At 39.2% G+C, this 12,897-nt stretch overlaps 1 protein-coding gene across 9 annotated transcripts in view; it reads right to left on the reverse strand.

Moving 5' to 3' along the window:
* The window catches only part of DOCK10 (dedicator of cytokinesis 10), a 228,050-nt gene that overhangs the window by 100,990 nt on the left and 114,163 nt on the right, over positions 1–12,897 (reverse strand). For all 9 annotated transcript variants that reach the window (XM_054040397.1, XM_054040400.1, XM_054040402.1 and 6 more), the window contains exons 8-11: positions 6,472–6,655; positions 4,140–4,225; positions 2,769–2,852; positions 218–373 (exon numbers count right to left, since the gene is read on the reverse strand). In XM_054040397.1, coding sequence (XP_053896372.1) covers positions 218–373; positions 2,769–2,852; positions 4,140–4,225; positions 6,472–6,655 — 510 coding nt within the window. The remainder of the gene's footprint in view (positions 1–217; positions 374–2,768; positions 2,853–4,139; positions 4,226–6,471; positions 6,656–12,897) is intronic.

Below are 12,897 nucleotides of genomic sequence, written 5' to 3' on the forward strand. Positions count from 1 at the left end.
TTCAATGTATTTATTAACCGCAGAATGTTGGTCTAAGAACTCCCTAAGTACATGATTAAAGCCTAATGCATATACACAGGGAGAGGGAAGAGCAAGCTTGAAATATGGAAGAAGGGGCTTTCATCGCACCTCCTAATTGCAGCAGTAATACAGACTTAAGGAGTCCCATCCTTGAGGAAAAGAGACATGCGTATGCAGAGAAATATACGTAACTTACATTGGTTATAGGATCGTTTTCGTTCTCAGTCACACAAGCCTGAAGATTCAAACTGAGGGATTTACAAGTTATCATGATCCTCTTTGCATCCTTTTCCTCAAATGGTTTGATCACTGAATCTGTTCCTGGAAACTCCTTTTTCTGAAGATTTGAGGCCTAGAATAAACAATTTGGGCTGATTATTTATGTGTAGTATACACAAAGAAATCCAACATTATAAATAAGATTTCTATCTGCACCATCTACCACTGCAGTATCTGAACACCTAACAAACATTAATGATCTATCTCCATGTAACCCCTGAAAGGAAGGACAGTATTATTACCCCCAATTTACAGATTAACAGCTGAGGCAAAGAAGTTGCTTAAGGTCACATAGGGTGTCTGTGGCAGAGCTCAGAACTGAATTTACATCCCCTGAATTCCAGTTCAGCACCTTGGTGATCAATTTCTTGTAATTTGAAAAACGGAGACCAATTTGAATTGTTTATTTCTGTTTAGATGAATGTAGCCAAAAAGTTACAGAATGTAACTCCAGACATCTGTGTAGTAGATTTCAGACCTCTAGTCTGTTGCAAGATAAATATATTTTGATATCACCATATATTTCAGTTGACTTGAATGAGGGATGTACTGACTTCAGCTTTAGGAAAGGTTTTTATTTCTCAACAACATAAAGGTGGCTGTTTTTCCAGTCTTGCTCCCCATGAAATCACTGGCAAAACATCCATTCAATGAGAGAAGTAACAAGCCCTGAATCCTGAAGTTTAATGTCTATTAAGCTACTAAAGATGTTCAGATACATTAAAACCAACCTAAACCTTCCAAATCCCCAACTAAGCTACTTAAGTAGCTTTGGTGAACTTTTCTTCCCATCAAAAAGAACAGGAGTATTTGTAGCACCTTAGAGACTAACGAATTTATTTGAGCATAAGCTTTCGTGGAGTAGCTACAGCCTACTTCATCAGATGCATAGAATGGAACATATAATAGAGGAGATATATATCACAAACAGAGAACATGAAAAGGTGGGAGTTGCCCTACCAACTTTATGAGGCTAATTAATTAAGAGAAAACTTTTGTAGTGATAATCAAGATGGCCCATTTCAGACAGTTTGACAAGAAGGTGTGAGGATACTTAACATGGGGAAATAGATTCAATGTGTGTAATGGCTCAGCCATTCCCAGTCTCTAGTCAAGCCTAAATTGATGGTATCTAGTTTGCATATTAATTCAAGTTCAGCAGTTTCTTGTTGGAGTCTGTTTTTGAAGCTTTTCTGTTGCAAAATTGCCACCTTTAAGTCTGTTACTGAGTGACCAGAGAGGTTGAAGTGTTCTCCTACTCATTTTTGAACGTTATGATTCCTGATGTCAGATTTGAGTCCATTTATTCTTTTGCGTAGAGACTGTCCGGTTTGGCCAATGTACAAGGCAGAGGGGCATTGCTGGCACGTGATGGTATATATCACATTGGTAGATGTGCAGGTGAACGAGCCCCTGAAGGCGTGGCTGATGTGATTAGGTCCTATGATGATGTCACTTGAATAGATAGCTCATAGACTCATAGACTTTAAGGTCAGAAGGGACCATTATGATCATCTGGTCTGACCTCCCGCATGATGCAGGCCACAAAGCCGTCCCTACCCTTTCCCTTGACTCTGCTGTTGAAGTCCCCAAATCCTGTGGTTTAGAGACTTCAATTAGCAGAGAATCCTCCAGCTAGCGATCCCTGCCCCATGCTGCGGAGGAAGGCGAAAAACCTCCAGGGCCTCTGCCAATCTACCCTGGAGGAAAATTCCTTCCCAACCCCAAATATGGCGATCAGTAAAACACCGAGCATGTAGGTAAGATTCTCCAGCCTGACCCTCATTAGCCATTATACTATTTACCTGCCATGGCACGCTGTTCCTTTGACTAAAATCATGTTATCCCATTAAACCATTCCCTCCATAAACTTATCTAGCTTAAGCTGTATGCATCTTTGCAGTAAAAGCCAAAATAGGGAATAACCATGAAAAATGCTATTCTTGTAGTGTTTCCCGCCAATGAGGAAGTACCAGGAATCTTGTGAGATCTTCAGTCCAGTTTGGGAGATTCAGGAGGTTGAGACATAGTTCAAAGAAGGAACTAAACTTTGGTATTCTTATCCCAGCTGAACCAAGCTTTGGTCCCAGTGCAGTTTCTTCTTGAAGTCAATAATATTTTCCCACTTCAAGAAGAAAGTGGAAGCAAAATTGAAACCTTTTTGATATTCACCCATCACTAGTTTTTAATGCCACTCATCTAAAAAGCAGATCAGCTATAAATAATGCTACATACTCAACAAATCAGCAGCAACCATCACCAAGCTGGGTACCTCAAACACTGTTTGTGGGGAGAAGATGCAACATTCCAAATAGCGTTCAACACAGATGTGGAATTCTGTTGCATAGGCAAGTACTCAACCTGCCTGCTGACCTCTAAACAACCCTGGTGGTTTTTGGTACCCAAGTCAGTTTGGGCCTCTCTATCTTGAATACCGTTAGAAACTAAAACAGAAAATTCTCACTTACAGTTATATCAGGATCTAGGGAGAACAGATTTAGTCGTTCCATATTTCGAGAAGCTTTCACTGTTTCTTCTGTTTCCGTGATGTACTGTGGCAATAATTAATAAGTTAGTCTTCTGTATACAGACATTTTTTCCAGATACAGTTCGTAAAACTTAGAAAAATTATTGATGCTTCATTTAGAACAATAATACTTTTTATTTTGATAGTTGCTATCATCTGAGGAGCCCAAAGTGTTTTTAACTTTAATTAAACCTCACATCCCTGTAAGGTAGATGCATTTTATCTCGGTTTTACAGATAGGTAAACTAAGGTATGAAGAGCTTAAGCAGCTTGCCCAGGCATCACAGTGATGGGCCAGGAATAGAACCCAAACTTCTAACTATCAGTCTCCTGTGCCAATATGTGCTGATTAATTTATCTAAAAACAAAACAGACATTTGGATTCCATTTTTTCAAACACATGAATTCAGTGATACTTTAATATTATTTTGGAAATTTCAGGTCAATCTGTTTCATAAGCACATTACACAGTACGACCTGAATCAAATTTTACCCTCAGATTCATGTGCCACTCGTAACTGAAGTCACTGGAAAGTTAGACACCCATATATCTGGGCAGACTTTGGTCCTTTATACGTATCATATTATCATCTACTTTAGAGAAATTTGTCATGGTGATAATAGATCAGATAGTCAATCATAAGCCAGTTGCATTAATTTAAAATAGCTCAACATAATATTTTTATCATAGCTTTTTAGCCATTTGTTACCGTAAATAACCAAAAAGTAGCTGCCATTCACTTTCTGTGTGTATTTGTTTGTCTGTTTTTAAATTAGCTCATCTTTATGGAGAAGTCTATGCCACAGTCTCAGAGAAAAAAAACAACAAAAAAACCATACTCCTTTCTCCCCAACAGTACCGGCAACTTTCAGTGAAATTAGATAAGATAACCAGCAGTAAACAGCCAGTTTCCTTGGAACTCTGCAGGCAATATAGGAAATCTTGCCTCCTTGGGGGCAAAGTTTCCCAATGCAGTGATGCTGAATAGAGAAGAGAATGAATACTTCTTGAATAAATTGACTTCAAAGGAGCTACGCTCAATTACTTTAGGGGAGAATATGGCCCGAAAACTCTTAGCGTTACTTATGGTTGAAAGCTACTCTGTTTCAGATAAAACTCCCAAGAACTTTAATAGAAAATAACAGAACCACTTCCTCTTTTGCTTTGTCATGGCCTTAAAACACAAAATGACATGTGCTGGGGTTTTTAAACCTCTCTTTATGTTAGTAATCATCTTAGGAATTGTTTGGTACATGTGACCCATACAGTACTTTATACCGGCACAGCATAGTAAAATATCATGTTTATTACTTTTGCGAAGTCTGGGTGCAAGGTGTTCTCCAAAGAATCACTCTCCTCTTGTGGGCAATCATAATTCTCTGAAACGTCTGCATAATCTTAAAAAGAAAACCATTATGGAGAAGGACTGTAAGATTTGTATTACACCTGCAATTAACCTCCAGGTTTAAAATCCAATTCACATCCTATTTATTTGTATTCCATATTTTGTCACTTTTAGCGCTAGGGAACTATCAAGATATACACATTCTATAACTGTTTAACAGAGTGGTTTTATCACCATGATCCCTGTCCTTCCCAACCCCATCTCCCACTATTATTTGTTACTGCCTCTTATTTTGCCATAACTAAAATTGGATGTTATTCTTTACAGGGCAAGGGTCATGTCTGTATTTGTTTTGTGAAGCATCTAGTATATTTATGAGCACTGCATATATAATAAACAATAATGCTCCTAATGAAGGGGCCTTTTCACTTTTCTCCATCCCTCTTGAGGTAGCAGAGTGGACTTACTCTAATCTTATGGGCCAGATCCTCAGTTGTTATAAACTGGTGTAGCTCCAAGTGATGGATTTACACCAGCTGGGAACCAAGTCCTAAGGCTCCAAAAACTCCAAAGGCTTATCTGCTGTAGACAAATAAATCCAGAACGGGGAGCTGTAGAGAATCATTCTATGTAGCTCTGCAATTCTCCAATTGCAGAAGATCCTTTTTTAATTTTTGTTTCCCCTTGGTGGTTTAGCCAGTTGTGGTGTGGATGATATGAGTTACTCCTAGAACTGGTTAAAAGTTGGAATTTCCCTTTGATGAGAAATTCCAAAAACCTTCAAAAATAAAATTTGTTCTCTTTAGGAATGAAAAGTAGAAATTTTCAAAATTTCCCACAAAAGGGAAACTCTGAGAAAAAATGTTTTGAAATAATCAAAACATTTCATTTTGTAAATTTCAAAATGAAATGCTATCTGGGAGCCCAAGCACCAAGGCTCTCAGCTCAGCCATGGCTCCCAACTCCACTGCAGGAAACTGGGATGCCCTGAAAGTTTCCAGGGCTTACAAGGGTCCCTTACTGCAGTGCTCTAGCCAGGTCTCCCAGAGCTTACAAGTCCTGGCTCCACTGCAGGGAGTTTGGAAGTCCTGGAGTCCATGGCTCCAAAACAGTCTGCCTTGTGTGCTGCCCCAGAGCCATGGACAATGGAAGTCCTGGGTTCACAACTCCGACTGGCAGTCCACCAGATAGACTTCCAAAAAGTGGGACAGTTAGCTGGCAGGTTTCCAACAGGTTTTCTGTTGGAAACCTGCCTTTCCTCTGTTGGAAGATACATCACAATCAACTCACTCCCAGGGAACATTTTGATTTTGACAAATTGGTATTTTCCAGTGGAAAAATGTTCCATCAGAAAATATCCTCCCAGTGCTATTTGTTACAGCCTCCAAGTACTGATCTGTGGCTTTTTAGCTCAAGCTGTATCAGCTCATGCTTTTAGGATCCTGGTTCAATCTCTGGTATACCAGTGAAGAGGGTGGGCATCACATAAGTGGTGACTTCACTGAAATTTGAACCCATGGCCTTCAACACTTGGGACAAGGTTTCTTTGAACCAAAAGAGTAAGTAACCTACTGGTGAGTGTGTTACACCTTTCCCTTCATGCGCAATATACAGGGGATATTAGTTGTTACCCACTCCCAGCTCTAGAGCTTTAGCTTATGCTTTTAAGTCTGTAAGTGCCTGGTTCAATCCCTGGTGTGTTGGCCAAGAGAGTTTTGTCACATAGTGAAAGGGCATCAATACACAAATTCATTCACAAAGGCCGGAAATAAAATGCTAACATATTAATGCATTAAGCCTCCATCAAAATGGAAACTTATAACAGCTGGGATTTTGCATTTCTTCCCAAAGTAAAATAAATAAATAAAAACAGAAAAAAAATTGTAAAAACAAAAAAACACTGACTGACCTCTCCAAACTAAAATTCCTTAAATCTTTCAGACAATATCAGTACAGCAAGTCACAAAGTATACACACGAACACATTAAATGGAAGACCGACAGGCAAGACTCAATTTATTTATATAGAGCTACATGTGCAAGGCTGTCACATGACTCACACTGCTTTACTGGGAGCTGTGCTGCTTAAACTCCACGTAGCCCTTTGAAAATTACCCCCAAGAGTTAACTGATACTTTCAGTCAATATAAAAGCTTTGGAGCCATTCTGTCAAAAATTGATACTGCTCTGGGTGCAGAATCCATCAAAGATGCTGGCAGTTAAAACAATCCGATACCAAAATCTGAAGATGCATTTTTTGTATTCACACAAAAAGCAATGCAAATACATTAATTCTTACCAAATTTAATATCTGTGAGATCTGCGCTTTTCCTCTCCTGAATGGTCCCTTCTGGATTTATTTGCAGGATTTTGTTGAGAGTGGAAATCCAGTCATCCATATCCTGCTCATTTTCAGCTGCCAGCACAAAGTATGTCAGGTCATTCATTTTCAGCTCAAAGGCATGTTTCCTAAGCCTGCTATTCTGTTGTACCAAAAAGAAAAAAAAATTAAATTGAAGACAGGAACTATTTTCAAAATAATCACGTGGAATGTTGGGGCTTTTATATGGCAAACCACCTTAGGACTAACACTCAAGGAAATTTAGTGTCATTAAAAAATAAAACACAAATGACAAATTTTGTGATATTAATGTTCATGAACCATTGTCTTTGCTCACCAGGAGACTGAAGTCCTCTTTTAGCTATAAAACTGCTATACCATGGGCAGTGTAGCTTTCCTACATAATTTCTGGCAGTACTTGCCTACAGTATCGCACATGTGGGATGTAACTTATGTGATAAATAATTAAAGCTCTCTGAAGACAAAAGCACTCTACAAGTGCTAAGCATTGTTTTGTGTTTCAGTGTTCACTAGGAACAGGACTGGCTCCACCAAACTCATTCCATCAAACAACCACCACATGGTAAGAGTATTCAGTCACCACCAATGGGGCTGAAATTGAACTAGTGACGCTGAGGTCAAAGGTTTTGCTGCTTATGATGAATCCCGTTTCATGCTGTCTCCCATTTCAAGACATTTACAAATGCTACCAGCTAGGTGAACCTGCTGACTAGTTCCAGAGCAACTAATGAAGTTAGAAAAGCAACGAGCCCCTTTGTTCTTTTTCCACCGCCACAACTGCTGAGGGTCAGAGCACTGGGAACAAGGTCGTTGAGTCTTTCTACTTCTGCTCTTTCCTTTGAGTCACTATTTTCCCTACGCTTTTCAGTTCTTCTCACACACTAATTTTGTTGTGTCCTCAAAACTATAGTACTTAGGTGTCTCTAAGACAATGGAGACTAACAACCCTCCCTTTATTATGTAGAGCACTGTCTGTACAGTACTCTCAACCAGTCCTAAAGGCCTGAGATGCTTGGCATGGCTAGGATGCATCTAATAAATAAAACTGTCCTGTATGTACACCATTTGCACTATCCATTCTTCACCCCAATGTTTGCATTGATTGTTATTTAACCTTTATAGAAAGTTAAAGTTATATTTAGAGCCCTGCATGGATACAAAATTTGTACCCGCATCCAATCCACAATCTGCAAAATTGGTCTGTGGATATAAAGCGGATATCTGCAGATTTGCAAGGCTCTAGATATAAAATTTGGATCCGCGTCCATTCGCGATCTACAAACACGGTCCGTGGATATCTGCGGATTAAAGCAGATATCCACAGATTTGCAGGGCTCTAGGAATATTCAAAGAAGTAATGAAGCAGTTAAGCCTCATGAATAAATAACACATGCTTAGAACAGAAAAGAACCAGAGGAAGAATCTAGAACACTGACTTAATTTAATTCAACCAACATTATTGTGAAAAAATGTATTAAACAAAATATGAATGATTAATCTCTACAAGGCTACTGAACTGCCTGCCAACTCCACTGTATTCCTTATAAGCTGTTTTTTTATGGCAGTACATAACATCCAAAGACTTTGCGTTCAGAGCAGGCTTTCACAGAGAGAACACTTTACTTTAATCTCTGCTCAAATAACATTTCTCCTCTTCTCAATCCACTTTTAAAGTGCAAGCTAAATTCCAGTTTGAAAGATTAAAATGTCTGAATGGGTTTCACTAATAGGACCTGAATACAGAACCCTTATTCATGTTGGTGAAAATTATCTTACACAAATAGTCCCATTTGAAGTCCCCGTGTACATCCAACAGCCATAAAAGAGACTGTGCCTCTCCAACAACTATCTCTTCTTTCCTTCTTCCAGAACAGTTTGCTCTCTCTATAAATGGCTTTGTGACAATTGCATAATTGAGGCCAATTATTAATCTAATACAGGCAGTAAATTGAACCATTCCTCTTCGTTCTTTCTTCTTGCAGTTACATATTATTTACAGAACCATAAGCATTGGATAGCCTTTAAATTAGATTGCTCCCCCAAAAGAGGACTGTTTAAGGAAATTCAAAGATTCCATGGAAAAAACATAGATATATTGTCTGACCATTTTTCTACACAACTCCTGGACAATTTTGTTAATATGAGGATGAGAAATCAACCAACAAATCTCTCCAGAAGACTGGAAGAACTGACCATTGCAAACATATATATTCCCCTTCGTGGAAAGAAGACAGTGGAAATTCTGATGAGATATTACCAGTCACCACATTTTTAAATGGCTTTTTGGAAAAGTGCAAGATGCTGTTGGTGAGCATATTAAAGTCATTCTAAGAAGAGAAAACTGAATGGTAATTTTAAAGAAATTTAATTTTAATTTAATTTTAAGAAAGTTATATCTTTCTTAAATGAAGGTTAAAAAAAAAATCAATTCCCAATGTAATGGCAACCAGACTTAAAACTGGTCTATATCATCATGATGTACTTGCAGTAAATGTTTAATGCATCAGGCCCAGTTATGAGCACTAACAGCTCTTTAGTTAATGAAATAGCTTGGTGAAATTGAATTAAATTACATGATCCTCTAATGCTAATACAGTACATTTCTCTCTTCACATTTATCAAATTTGCGAGACTTTATGTGATACTCTTATAACATCAGTTTTAACACTCTTCTATCACATTCTCTTAAACGTCAAAGAGATCTCATACCAGGATGGCCCTTCTTCATAATAAACCATTTGTAACCATTTACTGTAGCTGTCAAAGCTCACTCATTTGTTTTCAGTATTTCAGAAAGTGTCATTAACAAAAATTAAGTCATGGTTGATCCAGCTGACCGTAAAGTGATATCGAAAAACCCTGTAGATTTCATCCATGCATCCATGCTACCTGACCATTTTAAGTCTGAGGTTTTTTCAGTTAATAGCCCTAATTAAATCGGATGATTGTGTCATGCTAGTTCTATAGCTCTATACATCATAATTATTTCCCACTGCATAGAATGATAAGACCTCTCAATTGTTTTCTAAGAGTAGCTCTCAAGTCAACCAGCTTGTGAAGTTACAGCACAATGTTCTTCTAAGTAAGAGAGCTAGAGTTAGGAATATGAGATCAGTCTTAGCTGGCATAAATAGATGTAATGTGATTGAATTCCAAACTCTGTCTAATGGTTTGGATTCCCTCTTTGAGGAATAGCTTTGTAATTAGAACTGGTCAGGAAATTTTTGATTAAACATTTTTTTCATCAGAAAATTCTGATTATTCAAAACTGAAACTTCCCAGTTTGGGATTTTTTAAAATCTAAATTTAATGAAAAAATATAAATAAAAAAAGGCCAAAATCTAAAAAAAGTTCTGATCATTCCCAAATTGATTTTTTTCCAGGTTTACCGATTGTGAAATTTTTCTATATTTTTTCTTCTGTTGTTGATTTGGTACAAGAAAAATGTTCAAACTCTAAAAATTATCATGGGGGAGAAAAAAATCTTAGAACAGAGGTATAGACACATTTTTGTTAAACACTATTGATAGAAGCCATAAAAAAATAAGAAAAGGGTTCCAGAATGTGCATTTTGTAACAGCTCATTCATGGGTGCTTGGTGTGATAGACTGACAATATCCTGTAATACCCCTGAACAAACCTTACGGAATTAAGATAAACTTTACTGAATTCAGTTGAGTCTTATTGACGTAGGATTCATAGGCGTTGAGTTTTTCTTTTCCCCGAGAGTGCTCTGCCCTGAAGCCTCGCCCACACTCTGACTCTTCCCACCTACTGCTCCACCCACTCCCTGAGGTCCTGGCCCACTCACTGCTCTCCACTCTCCCTCAAGTACCTCTTCCAGCTGCCAAACAGCCTCCAATCAGCTGTTTGGCAGGCCCTTATCAGCTAATTGCTATTTTATTCCGCATAGGTGCTCCAGCCCTTTTAATTGCATTCAAAATGCAAGGGTGTATGTGTTATTGTGGCATTTTATGTACCTTCTCTAGCAGAAAAGGGGATGCTAATGTACTTCTTCCATTATCAACCTTTGAAGCCACCCCCTGGAGAGGTGTGCCTATACTAGTTCAAACTGGATTCTCCAGGGACCAACAGGCAAAGAAAGGAATTTTAGAGGAATAGTCTGGTTTTACACTGTCTCCGGGCCTTCTTCCTGAGCCAGCAAATGGACAGGCCCTAGTCTGCTGAAAAGGCTTGCAAAAGACTGGGCCTACTGAGGTTCCATAAGACTGTGTGCCTGTTCTGAGCAGAAGCTGTGATGAACTTGTTACCACAAGGAATCCCCTTGGGTGGGGATTTGAAGAACTGCTCCAGCTGGAACCCATGTTAGAGTTGGGCTAACCCATGGTAAGCTGATTAGCATGTGTGCAGGTTCTTTTATTGTTTTTAATATGTAGTCTCTGTAATGTTTTTTACTTTTAGGATAAAATAGGCTTGCATAGGAAGAGCTATGTGGTAACTTATAATTTTAGCAATTACACCTGTTAACCGTCTCTAAAGAGAAAGCAAGCAGGTATGCTTGGGCAGCCTGCCTCTATTGGATAACCCAGCACAGACAGGAAATTATGCTACCTGGAAATATCCTGGGCAGAAGGGAGGGGGATGTTGGTCACCACCCGGGAGAGGCAACAGCTGCAAAGTTGGAAGCCTAAGAGTAGGTGCCCTTGCTGGACCATTGAGGTGAAATACAGGTGCAGTTGCCCTGAACAGTGACACCTGGCACCATATGCCAGCAAGATGAAATCTGAAATATGTGCTCTATTCTCAGTAGGAGTTAAAATTCATATAAGCGAATAGTTAAAAGCAGTGAAGCCTGTTTTAAGGAACCAGGTAAATGACATCATTTAGTAAGAAGAGGCCATTACCTAAAGGATGAATAAAACTGGACTGAGAATCTTGGTAATACTTTCAAATAGTTGCTCACACCAGAGGCTGCCTCCTACAGGTGCAGTCCTGGTAAACTAAATATCCATGTAAGTAGGTTATGTGGGATCTATAGAGAAGAAATCACCTTTCAATTTTCTTTTGTGAAAGAGAAAACAAAGATTATTAAAATGAACGCATCTGTTGTCTGTACTATGCACTTCCCTTTACAGCCTCTGCTAAGATGTTTAAATGAGATAATATAATACTATCAGACTTCATCTAAAAGAGCAATAGAACTCACATGCTGAATCTTAAAGACATTAGGAAGGAAAACATTACTATCCACTTTTCCATATGCACTTCAAAGTCCTGGCAGGCAGATGAAATCCAGTGCAAGTCCTTGATTCAAGTCTATATCTACACATTTTCTTCTGTAGCCAGTAATAGAAAGAAATGCCTCCTTTCTCCATTTGCTTCTTTATTGCCCCTACACTACAGAAATTTGGCCTGCGACTTAAAATGTAGATATCTTCAACACTTGAATTTCAGTAATATTTCCTTCTGGAAGAAATCTCAGATTCAGAAATAGGAAACCAAAGATGAGATAGCAGTGAAATACAAGGCTTAGCCCAATGCCTACAGGATGATTCCCCTAAAATCGCAGGGTTGTTATAGAGGTGAATCTAATTTAGTTAAGAGATGGTATTTTCACTGACCTCTGGCCTTTTCAACATGTATGCTACACCAGCTCAAAACCTCATTCTCCTCTCAGTTACTCAGGCTACGTTCTCACTATGGGGGGAGGGGTCGATTTAAGATACGCAAATAGCGTAGCTGAATTCGACGTATCCGAGCCAACTTACCCCGCTGTGAGGACGGTGGCAAATCGACCTCCATGGCTCCCCTGTCGACGGCGCTTACTCCTACCTGCGCTGGTGGAGTACAAGCGTCGATTCGGGGATCGATTGTCGCGTCCCGACGAGATGCGATAATTTGATTCCCGAGAGATCGATTTCTACCCGCCAATTCAGGCGGGTAGTGAAGACGTAGCCTCAGAGTAACTCCTCAGTTACTCAGGAGTTACTTAACAGCAGTTAATGAGGTTACAGTGGTGTGAAACTAATTTAGGGGGGAGGAGAGTCAGGACCTGAGCCTCCCTCAAACTTAGAAATGCATAATTACTTACACTCATTGTACCCACTCCTTCTCACTTACTGCAGCTTTACACCAGGTTTTGTCCTTTTCATCCATTCCCCTAGCCTGTGAGTGGTGGTGGGGAACAAAGATTGATGATTTTCCTGGTGCTGTTGCACTGCTGCCATCCTAAGACTCCCTCCTTTCTGCAGTGTGGATAGCTCATGAGTACAGTAACTCCTCACTTAAAGTCGGCCCGGTTAACGTTGTTTCGTTGTCACGTTGCTGATCAATTAGGGAACATACTCGTTTAAAGTTGTGCAATGCTCCCTTCTAACATTGTTTGGCAGTCGCCTGCTTTGT

This window comes from Malaclemys terrapin, chromosome 9 (assembly GCF_027887155.1).
Source record: "Malaclemys terrapin pileata isolate rMalTer1 chromosome 9, rMalTer1.hap1, whole genome shotgun sequence".
Taxonomy (NCBI): Eukaryota; Metazoa; Chordata; order Testudines; family Emydidae; genus Malaclemys; species Malaclemys terrapin.